This window comes from Trichophyton benhamiae (assembly GCF_000151125.1).
Source record: "Trichophyton benhamiae CBS 112371 chromosome Unknown contig01356.0, whole genome shotgun sequence".
NCBI lineage: Eukaryota > Fungi > Ascomycota > Eurotiomycetes > Onygenales > Arthrodermataceae > Trichophyton > Trichophyton benhamiae.
In genome coordinates, this window is record NW_003315100.1 from 220,007 (window position 1) to 241,804 (window position 21,798).

At 49.6% G+C, this 21,798-nt stretch overlaps 9 protein-coding genes across 9 annotated transcripts; 6 read left to right on the forward strand and 3 right to left on the reverse strand.

Annotated features, from left to right (window-relative positions):
* Positions 1-334: 334 nt before the first annotated feature.
* Positions 335-2,263, forward strand: ARB_00457 (uncharacterized protein; the record flags this gene model as incomplete). The annotated part of the gene is made up of 2 exons (XM_003013226.1): positions 335-1,961; positions 2,133-2,263. The coding sequence occupies 2 exons, from the start codon at positions 335-337 to the stop codon at positions 2,261-2,263; spliced, it is 1,758 nt and encodes a 585-aa protein (XP_003013272.1).
* A 1,259-nt stretch (positions 2,264-3,522) lies between these two features.
* On the forward strand, positions 3,523-3,843 carry ARB_00458 (uncharacterized protein; the record flags this gene model as incomplete). The annotated part of the gene is made up of 2 exons (XM_003013227.1): positions 3,523-3,622; positions 3,671-3,843. 2 exons carry the CDS (start codon positions 3,523-3,525, stop codon positions 3,841-3,843), a joined length of 273 nt encoding a protein of 90 aa, XP_003013273.1.
* Positions 3,844-4,258: 415 nt separating this feature from the next.
* Positions 4,259-5,704, reverse strand: ARB_00459 (uncharacterized protein; the record flags this gene model as incomplete). Its single annotated transcript, XM_003013228.1, has 4 exons — positions 4,259-4,698; positions 4,763-5,364; positions 5,428-5,554; positions 5,620-5,704. 4 exons carry the CDS (start codon positions 5,702-5,704, stop codon positions 4,259-4,261), a joined length of 1,254 nt encoding a protein of 417 aa, XP_003013274.1.
* A 193-nt stretch (positions 5,705-5,897) lies between these two features.
* ARB_00460 (uncharacterized protein) lies at positions 5,898-6,375 on the reverse strand (the record flags this gene model as incomplete). The annotated part of the gene is made up of 2 exons (XM_003013229.1): positions 5,898-6,251; positions 6,304-6,375. 2 exons carry the CDS (start codon positions 6,373-6,375, stop codon positions 5,898-5,900), a joined length of 426 nt encoding a protein of 141 aa, XP_003013275.1.
* Positions 6,376-6,686: 311 nt separating this feature from the next.
* On the reverse strand, positions 6,687-8,496 carry ARB_00461 (uncharacterized protein; the record flags this gene model as incomplete). The annotated part of the gene is made up of 2 exons (XM_003013230.1): positions 6,687-8,180; positions 8,242-8,496. The coding sequence occupies 2 exons, from the start codon at positions 8,494-8,496 to the stop codon at positions 6,687-6,689; spliced, it is 1,749 nt and encodes a 582-aa protein (XP_003013276.1).
* A 176-nt stretch (positions 8,497-8,672) lies between these two features.
* Positions 8,673-10,934, forward strand: ARB_00462 (uncharacterized protein; the record flags this gene model as incomplete). The annotated part of the gene is made up of 2 exons (XM_003013231.1): positions 8,673-10,601; positions 10,680-10,934. 2 exons carry the CDS (start codon positions 8,673-8,675, stop codon positions 10,932-10,934), a joined length of 2,184 nt encoding a protein of 727 aa, XP_003013277.1.
* A 1,235-nt stretch (positions 10,935-12,169) lies between these two features.
* On the forward strand, positions 12,170-14,449 carry ARB_00463 (uncharacterized protein; the record flags this gene model as incomplete). The annotated part of the gene is made up of 1 exon (XM_003013232.1): positions 12,170-14,449. The coding sequence occupies one exon, from the start codon at positions 12,170-12,172 to the stop codon at positions 14,447-14,449; it is 2,280 nt and encodes a 759-aa protein (XP_003013278.1).
* A 4,252-nt stretch (positions 14,450-18,701) lies between these two features.
* On the forward strand, positions 18,702-19,151 carry ARB_00464 (uncharacterized protein; the record flags this gene model as incomplete). The annotated part of the gene is made up of 1 exon (XM_003013233.1): positions 18,702-19,151. One exon carries the CDS (start codon positions 18,702-18,704, stop codon positions 19,149-19,151), a length of 450 nt encoding a protein of 149 aa, XP_003013279.1.
* A 1,279-nt stretch (positions 19,152-20,430) lies between these two features.
* ARB_00465 (C2H2 transcription factor (Egr2), putative) lies at positions 20,431-21,360 on the forward strand (the record flags this gene model as incomplete). The annotated part of the gene is made up of 1 exon (XM_003013234.1): positions 20,431-21,360. The coding sequence occupies one exon, from the start codon at positions 20,431-20,433 to the stop codon at positions 21,358-21,360; it is 930 nt and encodes a 309-aa protein (XP_003013280.1).
* Positions 21,361-21,798: the final 438 nt, after the last annotated feature.

Consider the following 21,798-nt stretch of genomic DNA (forward strand, 5'->3'; position numbering starts at 1 on the left):
GCTACATTTAAAAAAAAAAAAAAATAGGTCTTAATCATTCGCACAACCGAGATACTAAACCTAACTTAGGGCTCATATATGCAATGGGCAAGCCAGGGCAGTTAGATTTTTTAAGGTCAGGAAAGACTCGACTCCCTTTATCATGCTCACAGCCATGTTCCTAACGTCCATAGGTCATATTCAGCCTCAACCTCAAACCAGTGCAGAAATAAGCGCAATGACATATCCTAGGGTCAATAGAGAATGTGTAACGCACAATCTTGTGGTTTGCGGTGCCGTTGATGCGCAATCCCCCGTCGACGCGGCCATATTTTCGGATTTTATGGGTATCTCAATGACCCTGGAACACGCTGCTCAGGGCGCTGAAATAACGGCCCTCTCCTGTTTTCAACTGGGTGAACACTTCAATTTTTTGGAAACTAAGGCTCCTCCAATAACTACTATCAAATGGGGGGTATTGGGGCCTAACCAGACTCCGTTGTTTACATACTCTAAAACACAATGGATAACAAGGTCTCACGAATGGTTCGAATATGTTAGCCCAGAAGATATCCTTAAAAGAGTCACAGCCTGGATAGAAGGTAAGGCACATAGTGTGGCCGAAAATGATGTGGTAAACATATTTTTCGAGGCACATGGAACAATGAATGGGAAGTTATGCCTAGGATCTAAATACCTCGAGACTTCCAAAGTGGCCAGCTTACTCTCGCAATTTCCCACAGGCTGTCAAGTGAATGCGGTTGGACGTCATTGCTACTATGGACAGTTCCGCAATATAATCATAGCTGATGGTCAGATACCACGTCATGCCATTGCCGATTGTGGGCCCGAGGAAGCAGTACATTTCGCTACCACCCCTTCAGTCAGTAACAGAATCAGGAATTCCCATTCTTTGCTTCCCTTCGTTCAGTCTCTGGCCCAAGTTAGTTTCCCATGGCTGCCTCGACAGGCCCATCTGCCTGTACGTATGGCAGAACTTGAATCAACTCTAAGGGAGGCAATACGAAGAGTCACTCCATCACTCACCCGGGAGTGTCAAGCCGAAACTTATACTTCCTATATGTCACCCGAGATCCAGGCATCGGTAACGCTATTGGAAGAGTTGGTCTTGCGTGATCATGTTGATGTTGTCTTTCTTAGCCAGAATGCCCACAGAAGACGACGCTCAGAGTGGCCTACCCTTGACCTTCAACTAATGCAGCAAATACGCAGGGCCATACCTCCATCTAGTGGCTCTCTAGCTAGGAGAATTCAGGAGCATGTCCATGCAGCTGCTGCCGACTGTGACTTTGATAATGCATTGAGGGACGACGGCCCGATTTTGGGACGACTAGAGTACCCGAATACCCCATATGATGAGATACTACGCGCGCTTTACTATAGAGGTAGGGTACAATCTGCAGTGTGGGATTTATTCCTTATCCTCTGCGAACGAGGTTTTCTCAATCTTGAGGCAAGCTTGGAACAGCCAATAAATTTCTACTCAACTCCTGAGTCGCTGTGCAATGTATTGAATTTACTACTGTGCTTCAAAGAGCCGTGCGAAGCTGATGCTTGTGTACCAAATAATTTCAACACCAGCTTGACTACTCCAATCCAATGGCTTGCAGTAATGATATCACGAGGATGCGCTGAGCCACAGCGACTTTTCGAAACTATCCATTATACACGGATTCTTGGCCCGTTGCTCGAAAGTGAAGTAAACAAATTGCTCCATACAAACAACGGTCCCATTTCGATTGAGTGTGATCCCAAGATGGTTGCTGGATACTCCCCACCACCTTTTGGTTTTTGGCTTCCCTCTGGCGTCGGCAATGACCCCTCACTGGTCCCTGACATCGTTCTCAAACGGCTGGCTCTTTTTAACGAGACGGAAGCTCTTTTCAAGGAACTCCTCAGACTTGGTGACGCAGAGCTGCCCTTGGGGCCGCAACGGTTCGCAATTGACTATCAAATACCACGTACGTAACAAGCATATCCCATATTCATCATACACCAACGAGAACGCGAGAGAGCCACTACAATGCCTCTCAACAAGCTTCTTCCCCCACTAATTTCAATAACCTGTTCTATTATTGGACAGGGCTAAAAGCTCAAGCACATTTTGGGCGCTCGAGGGGCCATTACGATAGTCACCACCAGGACCTGGCTGCCAATAATAACTGACAATCTGTCGAACGTGCTGGAGCAATATCAGGATCGCATCAGTGGAACTTATAAGAAAGTCAGTTTCATTGAGACCCCGCAGTCTACCCTTGCTTGAGCAGGCCTTACTCTCTAAGGTCTCCGTGACTTAGTTATGGGATGTTGCAACTAATTCCCGTTTGTCTCTTTGGCGTAGCCAACTAGTTACTGTCTCATCGCGGTCCTCCCTGGCAGAACTTGACAAACTACGTTCGCCCATCACCATCACAACAATGCTCACCACGAAGCCCTCAATCTCGGGCTTGCCCCTCGATGGGTCCGAGCCCATGCAGAAGCGGTGCAGTATAGTTAGCTTTTCGCCACAATGGCTTGTTGGTGCTAAGCAACAGGGTGTGGAGCAACCAAGAGCAAGCTTGATGCTTAGCCCAAAGGTTCAGGGCGCCACGTATGCCTCCCTCCCTTCTCCTTTTATATTCTGTGCAGCTTTCAACAGGCTGCTAGTGGAGGTCTATGCAGATGATATATCTTGCCGAAATGAGAGAATTTGGAAATATATACTCCGTACAGCAATCAACTCACTCGCTTGCTCAAAGTTTGAGACCCATCATGGGAGGGGTCAGCTTAGCAGCGGGGGGATGGTATAGATTCATCACTAGACCCTGCACGGCGTATTGATACTGTATTATCGAGTCGAATATCAAACCGAGTACCGTTTTTGTATATACTGGTCTGTTTAAAGAGCATCAGCCACGGATATCTGAGATACCTGAACGACATCAGCCAAATCCCTCTTTAATATCCGCAAGGGCACTTCTAGGTCTATTTAGGTATACCGGACACCATTGAGATGGTATATACTCCTATAGTGGGGTTTAGATCGTGAGAGGGCGGCCCACGGTACAATGGCATACGCAAAGTACATAGAGGAGAACGGTATATGTAGACAGGCTGCGGGGTTGCAGAGCGAACAGGACATTACACTGATCCGCTTTAACCATGAACGGATAGAATGCTGCGATGGCATTGGAGGTATCTGTAGCAATAATAACATCATCGCCCCTCCATGGTGCTTGAGATCCATCCCGAAACGCAGGCGGGTTGAGAATAGGGGGTCCCACACGGATATCACGGACGGCATCAATGGCTGGCAACATGTCTATAAATTCACCGCTATATCCCCGATGAACCATTGTATCTTTGGATTTAATAATATCAAACTTCATTAAATCTACCTACGGATCAAAACGAGCCACAGCAATCATGGGTTTCTTCGAGAGTAAGATAGCCCCTTTTCTCCGGCTGACTTGCAGGATGAGACTAACTAAGTGACACTGCTTGATAGATTTCTCCAACCATGCCGACGCTCACAATGAGGTCATGAATGCTCCTCACAAGGCCTCCCTGTCTCACGAGCTGATTGCCGGTGCCGCCGCTTACGAGGCCGCAAAGGCCTATGAGGACCACGTCCAGAAGAATGGTAAGGAGAATGCCGGCCTATTTAGTATAGCTGGCTAGTTGCTTACAGGATACACAGGAAAGCCAGACAGCCATGCTAAGGCCAAGGAGATCCTCGCTGGCTTCGCTGGAGCCTTCACAGACCGCATCATCGAGACCAAGGGCCTTGACTACATTGATAAGGAGAAGGTGAAGTACCAGGCCCATGAGCATGCTCAGGATGCCCTTGGACGGGAGTACTAGGCCCGTGGCTTGATGGGATGATTGATGATTTCACGTAAATATACAACTAGTTATCAAAAACAATAAACACTGTCAAGAGAACCAGAGAGTTTTTATTTACTATCTAGTATATCTCTACCAGTCAATGCTGGCATTGAGATAACCTCCACGATTAACGTGGGGCGAATTATTCGTTTCGTAATGTTGAAATTAAGTCTATGACATTTACCATACCTGTGCCCTTTTTGCCCTTGATTTTGATGTTGAATAAACGGAGTAGGAAAAGAAGAAAAAGAAATCAGCTAAACCAAGCAAAAAAAGCACGCTCCCATGTTCACGTTTCAATAACTTAATAGCGGTAGCTGTAGGCAGTCAATTGGTTAGCATTGAGAGTTTTTGATTGATTTTCAGGGGGGAGAAACATAAGGAATTTCACTTACATGTCGCTCTTGAAGGGACCCTCAACGTCGAGGCCGAGGTATTCGGCTTGCTTGGGGGTGAGCTTGGAGAGCTTAGCGTTGACGTGCTCGAGGTGGAGGAAAGCGACCTGCTCGTCGAGGATCTTGGGAAGGACGTAGACACCGATGTCACGCTTGCCGGTGGCACCGAACTCAACGTACTTCTTGCCGAACTCGGGGTCGTTGCACTTGAAGAGAAGAATCTGGGCGAGGACTTGGTTGGAGAAAGAGCAGGACATAACGAAGGAGGAGTGGCCGGTAGCACAGCCAAGGTTGACCAATCGTCCCTCAGCGAGAAGGATGATGTGGTTGCCGGATGGCATGAGGTAGCGGTCGACCTGTGGCTTGATGTTCTGGACGGACTTGGCGTTGGCCTTGAGCCAGGCAACGTCGATCTCAATGTCGAAGTGACCGATGTCTAGGTATTGTTAGCAATGCACACAGTTGCATATATACATATTGAACATGCAAGGACTACTTACTGCAGACAATGGCATCGTTCTTCATGACGTTGAAGTGCTCGCCGGTAAGGATGTCACGGCAACCAGTGGTGGTGACGAAGATCTGGCCCTTGGGGGCAGCCTCCTCCATGGTGAGGACCTGGTAACCGGCAACGGCGGCCTGGAGAGCGTTGATGGGGTCGATTTCGGTGACAATGACGGCAGCACCCATGCTGCGGAGGGCCTCGGCGCAACCCTTGCCGACGTCACCGTAACCAGCAACGACGGCGATCTTACCGGCAATCATGACATCGGTGGCACGCTTGATTCCGTCGATGAGGGATTCTCTGCATCCGTAGAGGTTGTCGAACTTGGACTTGGTGACGGAGTCGTTAACGTTGACGGCGGGGACGAGGAGCTCACCGCTCTTCATCATCTTGTAGAGGTGGTGGACACCGGTGGTGGTCTCCTCAGAGACACCATAGCAGTCCTTGAGCATCTCTGGGTACTTCTTGTGGACGAGGGAGGTCAAGTCACCACCGTCGTCAAGGATGAGGTTGAGCTTCTTTCCGTCCTTGAAGGCAATCAATTGCTGCTCAAGGCACCACTCGTACTCTTCCTCGGTCTCACCCTTCCAGGCGAAGCTATACACTCGGATGTCAGAAGAGCCGGGAGTCAAGAAAAATGCCAATTGAAGGCTCACTTACACTGGGGTACCAGAGGCAGCAATGGCAGCAGCAGCATGGTCCTGGGTGGAGAAGATGTTGCAGCTGGACCAGGTAACCTCAGCACCGAGGGCAGTGAGGGTCTCAATGAGCACGGCAGTCTGAATGGCTACAAAATTGTCAGCCATACACCGTCATAATCGGGACTCTCGCCGTCTCAGCAGACAGACGTACTCATGTGAAGACATCCAGCGATTCTGGCACCCTTCAATGGGGCGTCTGCGGCGTACTTCTTGCGGATGGCCATCAAGCCAGGCATCTCGATCTCGGCGATCTCGATCTCGCGGCGCCCGAAGGCAGCGAGGGACTACGCGTGTCAATTAGCCATGGAATCTCTCAAATATTACGGTAGAACAGGTGTCGACAGAAGATTCCTTACGATGTCGGCGACCTTGAACTTGGTAGCGGGAGCAGCCATGGTGGGGTTCTAGGAGATGGATAAACCTGGAGACTCAAAGACGGTGAAGATACCGATAAAGACGATGAAGCTGATGAAGCTGGAGAAGCAGAGATGAAGATGGAGATGGAGATATCAAGGTGAAGAGGAGGAGGAAGAGGAGGAAGAAGAAGAAGAAGAGAAAGTCGGCTTCGAACGCTTTTCTGGTCAATTTATCAAAGTCTCCGAAGTGGGGGAAAAAGTTGGCGCGGGAAGGAAGCGGGCCGATGTTTTTCCGCTTGGTTCTCCTCCAGGGGTAAACCAGCGTCTGCGGAAAGGATATTGTTTGAGTCTTGATATTTGATATTTGATATATCGAGAAAAGATGAGCAAGAAAGAAGAAGAAGAAGAAGACGTCGTTGATGAGATACTGTCGTTATCATACATAGTCTAATAGGTAGACTTGGGCAGGGCAGTAGTACAGATGCTGTTGAGGTGGAAGCTGAGACAACCCTTGCGGCTTCGTATCCAATCGGACCCTTGGATGCTCGCATAGATCACGGCTGACAGCAAGAGTTCAGCGCATCCTCCGACTTGGGTAGCGGTCTGGCAAAAGCGTAGTACTGCGAGTCGGGGGTTTCGAGGCTCTCTGGTGCTCGTAGAACCTGTTATGGTCGGGGATAGGCAGCATTCACACTGAAGACGCACAGAAGAACGAGGAAGAGGATCACATAGCTCGGCTACTTACCGGTGCTAGTCATTCAGTCTCTTCTCCGAGTCGTGAGATAGCGGTTGGACCTGTAAGATGGGTCAGATGGTTCGATATTTTTTTTGGTTCATGTTTAGAAAAGTTGCATCTTGACTTTCACTGAGGCTTCGGAGGAGGTGCCATAGATCCTCCCGATGCAGTCTTGCTGGTCGGTAAACGAGGGACTTTGAACGTCCCCGAATCGGATGCCGTGCTCGACTGGTTTCCCACCTGCGTGAACGTCCCACTCTTGAACCATCGGTCCTCCTCTGCTGCCCGTTTCCTCTTGAGCTCTGCCTGGGCCTTAGGGTCAACCAACTCGAGGCCCTGGAAGGGTGTGAAGGCGATACTACTAGCTGTCCCGGAGCCTGCAATAGGGCCGACGCCTGTGGTACGGAGACCTTGTGCGTTCAACACCGATGCGTTCCCAGGGGCGTTACCGAGTCGGTGGAGAGAGGATGCGTGGCCCGGTGCGGGTGTGGCTGTTCCCCAGCCCTTGTTCGACTTGCTGAGTTTGGCCTTTGTTCGTGGATCGATCTGTGTGGCACGAATTCGCCCTTGGTTCTCCTGTCCGAGCATACCGAGGCCCTTGGTGCTTTCTCCTGTTCCGTAACCTACTTCTTTCTCTTCCTTACCAAATGCTAGTCGGTTCTGGGCTTTGCGTAGATCAGTCATTGCAGTGGCTTCTTTGGCCTTTCTCGCTCTTCGACCGCCTCTTTTCCTTGAAGGTTTGTCATCTGGCGCAGGCAAAGCACGAGTGCCTTTGTTTGGTGGAGGCTCAGTAAGTTTGTCCAGCCGTTCCAGGCAGGCTTGCTTTAGCTGTTCTCCAGTCGAACCATCTCGACTACTGTGGACCCTGTCCACACGAGCTGCAAGCACCACTTTAGCTGAAACTATACGCATCGCCTGGATCTTGTAGTCATTCGGTATGTCCTGGATGATAGGTGAGTGATAGAGGAAACCTTGATGCCGTATTCCAACATTGGTTGCAAACCCAGATTGAGCTTGCTTTTTAGAGCCAAGTGGTGATATATTGCAGGAAGGCATCTTGGCCAGTCCCGTCAATCCACCTGCGTAATTAAGCAGTTGTGCCGCAGTCAACGACCCTACCAGCGCCGTCAGGTTCGGAGCAAACATCGTCATCCTTGACTGCACGTATTCCGTAAGTACCGTCTTCGCTTTCTCTAGTGAAAACATCATCTCGCAAGCTCGCAAGACACACTCCAGCTCCTGGGCAGGTAACGGGCTACCCCGTGTAGTAGTTCCTTCTACAGCAACAGTCATCAACGAAGGGCCGTCAAGGATAGCTCGCAGCGTCTGTCCGACCAGGTTATCTGTCGACGATGCCATAGCCTTGATATCGTCGAACGGCCCATTCTTCAGGATGGCGACAGTCTTTGCGTAGTCTATCGGATTTGAAATCAATGTTTCTAACTCTGGGAAACGTGACGAATAGTGGTCTCTGATGAATTTGTGTACGAGTGTGATCTCGTTATCGATCGATGTTGAAAGTGAGTTGGACTGTGTCAGGAGATGGTATTCCTCATCATCTTCCACTGAGCCAGTTCTTGCCTCTTCCCGTCCAGGTAACTGCTTATAATGGGCAATTTTCTAAAGGTGTGTGTGTTAGCATAAGTCGTCTTGTACAGAGCAAGGGCCGTTAAGTTCATACCTCGAGAATAGGCCGCAGGGTCTCCATGAGCCATGCTACGCTCCGAACATCAGAAACTCCCTTGAACTGGGTTTTCTCAATCTTCTCCTGTCCTTCATCGTTCTCATCAGCCTCATCTACGCTGTCTGGCAACATAGATGTATCTCTAGCATCTTCATCGCGGTCATCTTGATCCTTGAGATGCGCATCGTCGAGGCCACCTTCACTGCCGGAGTCCTCGAAATCGTTCATCAGCTCATCTGCTAGGGTCGCCATCGTGTCCTGGAGCTGTCTGCAGCAGTATATTGACGGCAGAAGAGTGAAAGCGGCTGGTACGATGTTCGTGGCAAGGAGAAGTTCAAGTTATAATAAGTTTCTTGTGAGATGATGAAGTTGACTTGGGCAACTTAAACGGCGGACTGTAGAGACCAAAGAGGAAAAGTCTTGGCGTGATGGAACTTTTGAAGCTTTCGGTTTTTTTATATCTTGATATCTTGACAGCAACAACAACCACATCTACAGCCATTGACAAGAGCGAAAGAAGCTCAGATTTGCATTGCAGACAATATTTAGCGCCGTTGCTCCCTGAGCTGCTGACCATGGATTCCACACGAGGCCCTCCGAGGGTCAAGAACAAGGCCCCGGCGCCGCAGCAGATCTCTGCTGAACAGCTCCTCCGCGAAGCTGTCGACCGTCAGGAACCCTCGCTGCAAGCTCCTACACAGCGGTTTGCCGATCTAGAGGAACTCCATGAATACCAAGGCCGGAAACGGAAGGAATTCGAAGACTATGTCCGCCGCAACAGGATTAACATGAACAACTGGATGAGATACGCGCAATGGGAGCTTGAGCAGAAGGAATTCCGCCGTGCTCGGTCGATATTTGAACGTGCCTTGGACGTCGATTCTACATCCGTTGTGTTATGGATACGATATGCAGAGGCGGAGATGAAGAACCGTAATATCAACCATGCCAGAAACCTGTTTGACCGTGCTGTTACGATCCTGCCGCGTGTGGACAAGCTGTGGTATAAATACGTGTACATGGAGGAAATGCTAGGCAATATTGCGGGCACTCGACAGGTCTTTGAACGGTGGATGTCGTGGGAACCAGATGAGGGGGCCTGGCATGCATACATCAAGCTGGAGAAGCGGTACAATGAGCTGGACCGTGCCAGAGCTATTTTCCAGAGATTCATTACCGTTCATCCGGAAACGAAGAATTGGATAAAATGGGCACGGTTCGAGGAGGAGAACTCCACTAGTGATTTGGTCAGGGAGGTGTATGGCACTGCGATTGAGACTCTTGGCACCGACTTCATGGACGAGAAACTATTTATCGCCTACGCGCGGTATGAGACGAAATTGAAAGAGTACGAGCGTGCCCGAGCAATATACAAGTTTGCTCTCGACAGATTGCCCCGCTCCAAGTCTGCTGCTCTACAGAGTGCCTACACCGTGTTTGAAAAGCAATTTGGCGACCGCGTAGGGGTTGAAGACGTGATCCTATCTAAGCGGAGAGTCCAGTATGAAGAACAGATCAAAGAAAACCCAAAGAACTATGATCTATGGTTTGACCTCACACGGCTCGAGGAGACATCCGGCGACGTAGACCGGATTCGAGACACATATGAAAGAGCAATTGCTCAGATACCACCATCACAGGAAAAGCGGCATTGGCGGCGTTACATCTACCTCTGGATCTTCTACGCTGTATGGGAGGAGATGGAGAATGGAGATGCCGAGCGTGCGCGGCAGATATACACAGAATGCCTGAAACTGATCCCGCACAAGAAGTTTACGTTTGCAAAGATATGGCTCCTGAAAGCTGAGTTCGAGATTCGGCAGCTTGACCTAGTGCTAGCACGGAAGACACTAGGACAAGCCATCGGAATGTGCCCTAAGGACAAGCTCTTTAGGGGTTACATCGATATTGAGCGGAAGTTGTTTGAGTTTTCCCGATGCCGAAAGCTATTCGAGAAACAGATCCAGTGGAATCCATCTCAAAGTGAATCATGGATCAAGTTTGCCGAGCTAGAAAGGGGTCTAGATGATGTGGAGCGTGCTAGAGCTATTTATGAGTTAGGTATAAACCAGACGGCACTTGACATGCCGGAATTACTTTGGAAGGCGTACATTGACTTCGAGGAGTACGAGGAAGAGTACGAGCGCACCAGGAATCTGTATGAGCGACTACTCAAGAAGACCGACCATGTCAAGGTCTGGATCAACTATGCTCGGTTCGAGATCAATATTCCAGAAGGTGACGAGGAAGAAGATGACAATGAAGAGCGGCCGGTGTCTGAGGAAGCGAAGAGCCGAGCTAGGAAGGTCTTTGAGCGGGCTAACCGGGTCATGAAGGAGAAGGACATGAGAGAAGAGGTCAGTTCCCAACCTTGCTATTTTTACATCATCATCATCATCTCCTGTTTGTGGTCACCTGCTGACAAAATGAACTAGCGTGTCGCACTCCTCAATGCATGGAAAGCATTTGAACACACTCACGGATCCCCTGACGATATTAATAGCATCGAGAAGCAGATGCCCAGAAAGGTGAAGAAGAAGCGCAAGGTAGACGACGACAGGTTCGAAGAGTACATAGACTATATCTTCCCAGCGGACGACGAGTCGACCGCAATGATATCGAACCTGCTGTCCACGGCACGCCGGTGGAAGGAGCAGCAGCAGCAGCAGCAGCAGCAAACCCAGAGTTAGACAGTACTCCGTACAACGAGAGACCTCTTTTCTTCTCTTTATCATCCACAATCCACCATTTATCAGCAGCGTATACTCTGTATCCTACTCCTCCCCTCCCCCCTTTTCCTCCAGAGTTCCGGGCACTCAAAAAAACTGGCCATCCCAGTGCGACCTTTATATACAAGAAACAAGCGATCGATCACCAGAAAAATCAAAAACCAGCATATATGGGGAAAAGCACGAAAGCGCTCGTATGTAATTTACCGGGAGTGGCTTGGCAGGGGCTTTGGGGAAAGGACCATCCTGGGCTTTCCAGGCTGCCATTGGCGGAGAATCGAGGAGAGCTCCACTCTACGGCCCGGAGGTACCCCTGCTCCTGCGCTCTGGTTGGACAGAGCCATTATCAACCTGGCGTCTGTGTATCGGCTGTACGCACCCTGATACGGCCCCAATACGGCCCAGGGACGGGCGTTTGATTAGTATTATTATCCATCGTCGGTTTCAGGCACGGCTGCTCTCCATTGCAACCGGGATAAGCGTCGCGGCATGAGACATCCCATCTCTGCCCCTGGTCTCATCGTCCGTTCCTCCCTTCATCCTTCGAGCAGAGATCTATCTCCTATTTCTCCTTCTTCCCTCTCCTCCGGCTTGCAAAGCTGTGCTGTTGGCCGTTCTTTTCCCCTTTCTCTTTTTTCTTTACCTTCTGGTGTATACATTCATTCCTTTTTGATTTCCAGGTTTTACTGGCTTTGTGAGCCGTTGACCTGTTCTTTCGTGCGTTCAATATTTCTCTCGACGAGCAGGACAGATCATATCGGTCTTCTATTTCCGTTGTCGAGACGGAGGACGAGGCTGCGAGTTTCGAGCTCGGTTCAACGGAGTGACGCTTGGTGAAGTGCAGATTCAGCCCCGGGTTTCTGTCTGGAGAAGCACAAGCTATCGTCTATCGTATCGACCTTTCTCTGCCTTGTCTCTCAGGCTCAGACAGACGGACAGACCAGCGGAAGTCCTCTCTGGATGCAGGCACCACGACTGGCCATTTGTCCGTTTGTCTGACGCGGTACGGGGTACCTCTGGTAGGACACTTACTCCTCGCTCAACTTTTTTGTACATCTACCATTCTAGCTAGCGGTAGAATGTTTCTAGAGACTTTCTGGCTGGCGCTGTTGATATAACGGGTTTTGTCCCTTTTCTCCTTATCGCCGCCATCAATCAAACGGCGACCTTTATCGATCTTTACACGGCCCACAGTCATGCCGTCCCCGAAACCTCCATTCGAGCTCAAAGACCACTGTTCCCTCATACACCAAAATGTCCTCTATGTCTACTCGCCGGCTGGCTTTATGTCACTTGCCCTGGAACCAAATGCGAAGTGGAGCAAGCTAGCAATGGGCAGGTCTGTGACCGGAGCATCTTGCTTTAAAGGTCCGACTGATGGAGACCTGAATAACCCAGCCTTTTACGTTGTCGGCGGTACTGGTGGTCCGGATGACTATCTCGGCGTTCAGAGCTACTCGTTTTTAGATAAGAAATGGAAATTCCCGCCCCTAGATGGGAACAATATGAAAAACAGACTCGACCACGATGCAGTCTTCATCGAGTCTCAATCGTCCATCCTCGTTTTCGCCGGCTCTACGAATGGGAATCCTACCCCATCCACGGAAACGTTCATGATCTCTATGAATTCCAATCTATATCACATCGAGTCTCGCGGTGGACCCGTCGCGCCATCTACGAAACCCGTGCTTCTACCCTGGGGAAAGGACTCTGTACTACTTGTCGCAGGCAGTGGGGATAACAAAGTCTACGAATTCAAGGACAATGCATGGCATATGTTTGACCATGTTTTGGAGAGTCCAATTACTGACCCGACTAATACCCCCATTATCGCAAACCCTTACATAGATGGAAACATGGCCCTGCAGGTTTTTGATTTAGCGGCATCCCCAGTCACTGTCCGCACGGATAACTTGGTCCAACCGGGCGCTCCTCACAGGCGGTCCATCCATTCCCGGCATCACGGCCACGTCCATGCGACTATACAGAAACGAGACTCATACCCTGCTTATAATTCTACCTTAGCTCCTACCGGATCCCGTACTGGAGCTTCCGTTGCAGCTGACCCAGGATATAATAATAGAGTAGTAATCTCTGGTGGAAACAATGAAGAACCCATTGTCATCTTTAATCAGGATGATAATGCTTGGTTGGATATCAAGGATTTCTTTTCTGTCTCTACCACCTCTTCAGCCTCTTCCTCAACGATGACTTCCTCTTCCATGACCGTCATTAGCAGCACATCAACGCCCACGATTACTTCTGCGCCCACATTCACGCCATACCCAACCGAAACAGAAACTTCCTCTACCTCCAGCGACCGAGTTGACGACGTTGTTCCTCCAGATGGTCGTACCTTAACCATAATTGGTGCCACCCTGGGTACTCTCTTAGGTATCGGGGCTATAATCATAATCATCCTACTTGTCCTTGCATGGAGGCGGCGGACCAGCTTATACTGCCAACATGCTAAGGAAAAGCACATGAATTCAGATGATAAGGATAGGTTCAGCTTCCAGGACGCTGGTGTGGAACCTCTTACACGATCAATACAACCGATTGCAAGAGGTCCCGTTCCTTCAACGGATTCCTGGGCATATGTCGCCGGTCAAGTCGACGATTATTCCCGGGCATCCTTAAACCCACAACCGCCGGCGCCACCGCCAACCAGGGGTATGCCTATATCCGAGAAAAGTCCAAGCCCACTTCGGGCTATGGAAACGACTCAAGAAGAACGGCCTGATAGTGATGTTTATCCTCCAGTTTCAACTAATAAACCTGTTTTTGGGGCAGTTGTTGATCATAGGCAAAGTGAGGCTGACGATAGGCTGACGGATGAGGGTTGGAGCAAGTACTTCCAGCGTGACAAGGACAATGGATCGATAAAATCCCGTGCCTCCTCTGTTGACTCCAAATACTCCAAATCGGATTACAAGTCAGACTACCAATCAGATTACAGAGGCAGCGGATGGCCTCACGTATCAGCTGAGGTACCACCCCTGAGATTTGGCGGACCACAACCCCTAGGAATGGTTTCAAGTGGTAGCCCTAGCACTGAAACCCCTCCCAAATGGCCATTCACACAGCATCAAGGTATGGCTGCCAAGATATCCAGTGCCGACTCGATTAGCATCAACTCGGACGACTTCTATGATGATCGAAGAGACACAGGGAGGGACAATTTAAGGGACACAAAGAGTGATGCCTTTTCGACAGGTGCCCCTGGCAGCACCCATGACGTGGACCGCTGGGGCAGGGTTTCGAGAGAGCCTCGGGTGCCCAGTAGTAACTACTCGAACAGTGTATACTACGATAACCCGGGTCCTCCGCATGCTGGGGGTCCGGACCGATATCTGAATCCAATGCATCCTGAAAGTCGTGCTCCCTCCTCATATTACGGGCGTAATACCCGTTCGGCGAGCAGAGGAATACTTAGCTCAGATATCAGTTGGCTCAACATTGGAAGCAACAGATAAAGGCCCCTCGACTGTTTGTGTCTCTTTGGCACCCTTTGACGCGTCAGTGCCGAAGAACTCTGCAATTACCAGATTGGGATTGGGGCCAACAACTGGGGCTAGGTTTTCGCCTGCAGGCTCTCTGCTTTTGCCTGCTCAACGCTCCCGATTGGGACGGTTGTTCGGGCAAAAAGTATCGATTGAGTTCTGGTATACCCTGAAATGGGGCCGGATAACGGTCGTTTTGACATCCTTTTTCGTATAACCTGCATCTATGGGGGCGGAAGCCGTCCAATTTCGGACTGTGATCACCCTATCGACCCTTGAGGTAGGGGACTCTATTGGCTATCGCCTTTTTTTCAACTTCCATTGTACATGCCCCGTTCCCATTCCATATTTTGTTTTCTTTTCCTCTCTTGGCTTGCGACCTGAAAAAAAACCATGGCTCTGCGATCCGGTTTATATGGACTGATTCTCACTCTTGAGTCCCACTACCGTTTGGTCCTCAATATTTACTTTCATGTATATTCTTTTACCGTCGCGCGCGGCACCAGTCGTTTGATCCCCTTTTCTTTGATTTCCTTCTGTTTCCCCTTTACTTGGGCTCTAACAACATGCATGCATGTAATATAATACCCGATCTGAGCCACTTCCAAGGGCAGGATTCCATTCATGATTGATGGCTGTTGAACAGTTTTTGTTGGCTGGATTAATGCGTTGGATCTGGTCCTTTACAATTTCCTGTCTTCTTTTCTTTTCTTATTATTATTCGTCTTATTCTTCTTTTCACCTGTTATCTGTTATTTATACCATACCCTGTTTGCTTGCCTGGCATATCAGCAACATCCGTCCCTTCACTAGTTTTCATTCCCCTCATTGTATGTATTTACGGACTGCTCTGCAGTAATATATACTCAACGTTCCTCAGCATTCATCGTCCCATGGCCAACCAGCCCTATCATGTTGTAACTTCGGCTGTGGTGACTCATTAGACATCTACCATCTGCCTACCCCAGTGCCGTATTTTGAACACTATCGTACATACTAGAGAGGCCGAGCCGATACCAACGCTTTTGGAGCTTTTAGTTTTGAAAAAAACCCTTTGAGACACGAGGTGATCTGGAGTATCGAAGAAGCGGTTCCTGGAACGTCTACGGGAAGCGGATAGTGGGAGTCATGCCGGAAGCCAACGGTTCAGGGGCTCTCAACTGTTAGCATTTAGCTAACTATTTTGTTCATGCAAAACACAAGGAGACGCCGACACCTACATACACATATGCGTACGGAGTACACAGGTGGGATAAATGCACGGCAGCAAGAAAAGAGAGATCACTACCACCCTCTATGCGTAAAGACTGCCACATAGACATGCATGTTGATACCCTTATTGATAGCCCAACCACACCACAGTAACTGAGGCATTCGATTTGTACAGAAAAAGGAAAACGAAGATATCCCTCCAGGGAATGTCATTCCTTGGTCGATTGACAAATAAGACGTCTCATTTGTCTTCGTTTTTTTGCACTTTGACCGTGGTTGGGGGCTAAATGGTGTGCTAAATATAAGTGCATGAAAGTACACACGACGAGCAGATCCCCACGCAGACGATCAGGCAGGCGTCTTATTAGGTCAAAGTGAAGGTGTCTAGCGACTCCTGCTCCTGTTGAGGTATGACTCTCTACCCTCGGCTTGTCTTGTACGGAGTATAACCATCCGAGCAGGTAATAGGCTAACTGCGCCGACAAAAAAGGGAAGAGAAGCCCCTGAAGACCCTGCCTTGCCTGCTAGCAGCACTCGCATGGTGTCAATCAACGCTGTACAGGGATAAAACTGTTGGCTGTTCCATAGTTAGCTACTTCTCTCCGGACCAATCTCTAGGCTGTTGTTTTACTTATTATTGGCACTAGAAGCGCGCTACCATCCCGCTCTGTTGGTTTGTGGAGCGTCCCTGGAACATCCACACAGCGAGCCTCCTAACACAGTGGCATATACTCCGTAAGGTGTTCGAGTCTGATACCGCACACTATTGACTAGCTAGTGACCGGGAGAAGTTGCCGGCTGTCGCTGATGCAGTTAATATATTGAACCCGGTTCGATCTCGGCGCTGTTCCCTACCCGCCAGGAAGTAAGCAGACACTCGAAGGGACCCAGGACAGAGAAAGACATGATACTGACTTGTTTGCCCAGTTATGCGGCTCCCGCGTCACTCCGTCTTGTCCATGCCAGCTCATACGTTTAATATGGAGAGACAGTCACTGGGAAGGGGTGCCTAACCCTTGCTGTTCAAGGGTTTGAGATTACGCCGGGCTGCAAGCATGCCAATTTAAATATTGATTGCCAGGGTATATACGCCCAAGACGGCCTCCCATAACTGACCAGACACTGGCATAGCATAATTCGACATACTTCCTCCGTACATACGCATGTATATATATAATTGTGGACGCCCTTGGATTGGAGCTTTTCGGGGTCCACATCTGCACGATCAGTTCTGGAAATCTTCCGTCCGAGTTAGTTATGCTTATAAGTACATCTGTACAGCGTAACGATCCCACATCTCGCCAGGGATTGCTCTGATCTTTTACGCCGGCGCCTGATCCAAGAAACGCCCTAGGGTGTCATTGCATCTCTCCAAACAGATACGTTAATTTCACCGAGACACCGTGAAATTTGTTTCCCCAAGCATCCCCATCCTTCGCGTATAAGACAGCGAACACCCTTAACTAGTTAACTAACTAGCCGACAAGCTTGTTAACTAAGTTACCCGGTTCCTGCGTTTCTCAGTGGAGAATATTCCAACTAGCCTTTGCATGAGAAAATTTGCCAGCAATCTGTCCAACCGCCTGAGATGAGGAAGGGCTCAAATGATCATGCGTTTATGCGTGAGCCAGGAAGTTATGCCGCAGGGGATCAATGACATCGCATTAACTTTCACTTTTGGGACATGGCATGGACGAGGCGCGAATGGGATGGGTGAAGTCCTATCGGAAAGGAGGCGTCTCCCCGAGCTGCTTGCATGAGAAAGTGTAGGGAGTCGTGCGGTTAACTAATGGGCCGTCTTGGGCGACAGGATCGTCCTCCCGGTCCGGGCAGTGCTGAATGTCGAGTGGCGGGATCTCATCCATACAAGCATGGTGTCTTTCCAGATGGCAATGCCCTCGTCAACAGCCGGCGAGACAGGCAAACAGGCAGCCGGCAGCCATGGAGCCGAGGGCCGAGAGAATATTTGCTACGGGACATTCTCGTGATGAAACTGGGCTTAGACAGCTCGAGTCGGCTCTCTCGTCCTTGCTTAATATCTTTGGCCGCGTTTAAAATCAGGGGGTGTATCTGATATCGTCTATTGGGCGCGGATGAAGGAGAGGGACTAAGAGATGGGCAAGAGAAAAGAAAACAACCTCAAAAAAACAAAGACGGGTCATCCATCGTGTCTTTAAAGGACGCCTCAATCCGAGACTCGCTAAAGTTGAATATCCATCTGATTTCTGTTGCCGAGATATTGGACGAAGGCAAAAGGGTGTTCTGTACGGAGTGCTGATGGGGTCTTCGCCAAAAACGCCTCCGTTGCACAGTCTCTTGTAGGCACTTCTGTGCTCCCTGCCCGTTCGACTGGCCTTTCAACCGTTCGGTCCGCGAGAAGCGACCTGGATGCTACAGGGACGAGAGCAGAGGTACCGTCGACGATTCCGCTCCCTACATATATACGTTGACGTGTACAGAGTATATATGCATACATGACGGAGCGAGGTTAGTGAGCAGACAGGGCTGATGCTCAGCTTCAACATCAGCTAGCCCACCAGCACCAAGATGGCCCTTGCTCGAGTTTGGGGGCCGAGTGCCAGACTAGAGATCCCACTGCCTTGTCCTTGGTGATCCCTTTGAACCCTCATCCTCTGTCACGGAGAAGCGGTCATTCACCCTTCCGCACCACGCTTGTTTGCCCTGGGATTCTCGACCGCGCCCAATCGTACCTCGAAGGCGCGCTCTACGCCACTTAAAACCGCCATATTTACTTATTTGCCATGGTGCAACCCGGACCTGTTGGCTCAGATTGACCATGTGTCTGAAACGTGGATGGCGCAGACAAGAAGACGAATCACACATGGGAAGCTCGCTATCTAATGCGGTCAGTCAATCAGCGTCTTTTTTTTTTTTTTTTTTTTTTTAGAAAGGGGGATTTATATTTTTCACTTTTCCATTTTATCCACCTATACGGAGTACTCCCTCGAGCCATGCGCAGATGCAGTTCTCGAGACGGCGTAGCTGCGCCGTTATGCAATCAGATGTCCAGGACCCTGGACGGCTACAAGCGTCTACCGCTAACCAGAACATCCCATCCCACAACTATGGACCGGGGTATCAGGGAATGGACCAAGCTCGTTCAGCTCGACCAACCCTACCAACAGGAACCCCCGAGAGCCCAGGCAAGGGATCTTGGAAAAAGCAAGACGAAGAAGCAGAACGAGAAGCCGAAAAAAAAGAAAAGGCGAGCAAAAAGAGAACATATCCAGCCTCGAGTGCTGGGCCCACCATGACAAAGGAGGTACAAAACATCCTTGACTCGTCTTGCTTTTACTGTCTGTATTTGCTTTTTCCCTTAGCAAAGGGGGCCAGAAAATATTTATATCTGGTAGCGATTTACATTGTCCCGGACCGCCTTCTTCCCAAGACTGCTCTGTATACGGTCAATGCAGCAAGCTGGCTCGGATCAAGTTGTCTGTGATGCACCTGGTGGGTGCACAAGCTCCTCTTGGGCTCTCAGACGCCCCCGGTATTACTGATTCTGCTGGCCTGTGGGATCACTACCCTTGGCCCTCGCTCCAGGGATCATGTATACCAAGTCCAAAAGAGTTACGACCGGACCCTGGAAATCTCTAACCTCTTCCAAATATGGAATACCGGTCAAAGATTTTGCACTAGGGCCCGTTTCTCCCTCCTGTTGGCCCCAGTTTTGGGAATAGAGCGTGGGAGGTCTCTTCCCATCCGCTCTCATAATGCGGCCCGGGCCTCCAGATTGGGGTTATCATGAACCTGAATCACTGGAAACGTGCATGTAACGTCACTATTTCGGTTCGGGTTCAGCAAGTAGGGAAGTCCGCGAGGTGGGGGGCCAGGAGCTTCAGCATCTTTAGGTCTAAATTCGTCTTTGCAAAATATATGCAAAGGTGTAATATTATTTGCATATCGTTTATGTTATTTTGATTTCTTTTACTTGCAGTTTCCATGTGCTATTGGCAACTGCTTATAAGAAAAAGAGAACATAACCTCTACCCAGTGGGCTTGAAACTTCACCCCAGGCTTATAATACTGGAATCTCCGGTCGTCAAACCGCCTTTAACATAAAGGTTGATACTTATTTCTTCCCCCCAGGTCCGTGCAGTATATATCTACCAAAAGCTTTACTCGCTTGCTTGGGCTATATATACATATATGCATCCTGCCTCCTTTTCTCTTTTATACAAAAGCGAACGCCATAACACGTTTCCCTATTCTCGTTATTCCCCCGACCTGCACCTAAAGAAGCTGGGGAAAGTAGAGAAAGGCTTCTCTTAATAAAGCTAACAGGCATAACCCCCACCGTCGGTTAGGAGCTTACGTATAAGCCTCAATTCCTACACTTACGCGAAGCTTGTGACTTGTCGGGCCACCCCACATCCACCATCCTTCGGTCATATCGATATTTTGGCTTCCTCTACCGGAAGTAGCCGCCTTGTAATACCTATACAAGGCTGACGTTCGTATAGTCGACTACGCCGATATTTGACCCTGCGGAAGCCCCTGTCGGAGCTCTTACGGACCATTTATATATCACAGCTTCTGCCAAACGCCTTTCCACCCCTTTGTTTTTTCCAAACTATATCGCGGTGAAGACAGACACTAAAGGAGATAACATACTTGCTTGTCATTCTGAGACTTCATTCTTTCTCCCTGTTAGCGAGCTCCAATATCCAATCATCCTATTGACTGCGGAAATTATGTCTAGAGTTCCCGAGAAACAAAGGATGGTTTCAATATTGAACAATGACGACAACCCCTCTTTTGCGGTTCGACCTTCGAGATCATCTAAATCCAGGCACGAGCCAACTGACCACTCTTCACAACTTCACGGGTGGCCGGCATCAGTAAAGGGAAACCCGGAGTCGGCCAGCTTTCTCCATGGAGATAGCCGGCCACAATGGAAGGACATGTCATCATCTTCTGAGTCACATTATTACTCCTACGGGCCAGCGCCTCACTGCTCCTCGCCTCCTCAGTTTGTCATGCCACATAATTTAGCCTATGGGTATGACCTCGAAGAAGGGGGACATATTCAGCATGAGCATCAGACAGGAGAACGAGAAAGGGTATCACCACAATCAAGTTACAGCAACTTTACAGAGTATGCGGCGCCACCTACCACCAAAAAGCATAAGCATGCCTGTCCATACGCTGCCTCCCATGGATGCTCGGCTACGTTTACGACCTCGGGACACGCCGCAAGGCACGGCAAAAAGCACACTGGTGAAAAACGAGTCCACTGCCCGGTGTGCAATAAGGCATTTACCAGGAAAGACAACATGAAGCAGCACCAAAGGACTCATCGCGAATCAGGCATTGATGTTGATATTGACGGGCATGACCAGAATATTTCCGACACCGCATACTCCCAGTCTCCCGGCTCAACTACCGCATACTTCCCTGCGTATGATACAGAAGCGCCGACTGACCCGCGACATTCCCAATCTCGCCGACACTCAAGCCGCTCCACTACTAGCTATGAGGCTTCTCCTCGATACCTATCCCGAGAGCTCCCAGATCCGCAAGATGCAGAGGATGAAAGACGGCCGCGTTCCCCGGCGTACCGCTCTGACAGCATTTCCTCGGGACTGGACTCACTGGCAATTGCATCGACCAAGTCAAGCTATAGCAGCAGACACATATCGAGGAGATGAGGCTTACCTTCTATTATTCTACCTTTCATTTCTTACAGCGTTCTCTTTCAGGATCGGTTCAGGATGTATTTAACTTTGCCTCTTTTTCCCTTTTCACAACTTTCAAGCCCTGTTCATGGAAGTACCAGGAATATAAACACTAGGCTATAGACAGGAGTCAAAACAGCATCTCCCACCCTCACGATCGGTGGATCGCTCTCTATCTAAATATCGTGCCCCTGACAATAAGCTCTTCCTGAACCATGGACCCGGCCCGCCGGAACTGAGTTAGGGTTCGGGTTACACGGGCCATCCCTGCTGATGATGTCATCTGCCAAGCAAAACGTGACCTGCACTGAGCCTGCGTTGTATTAGTTATTATTGCTTCCGTCTCTCCATGATTAAAACCAAGCCACAATCACCCACTTCATACGTCACAGGCGCCTGGTGGTGATATAA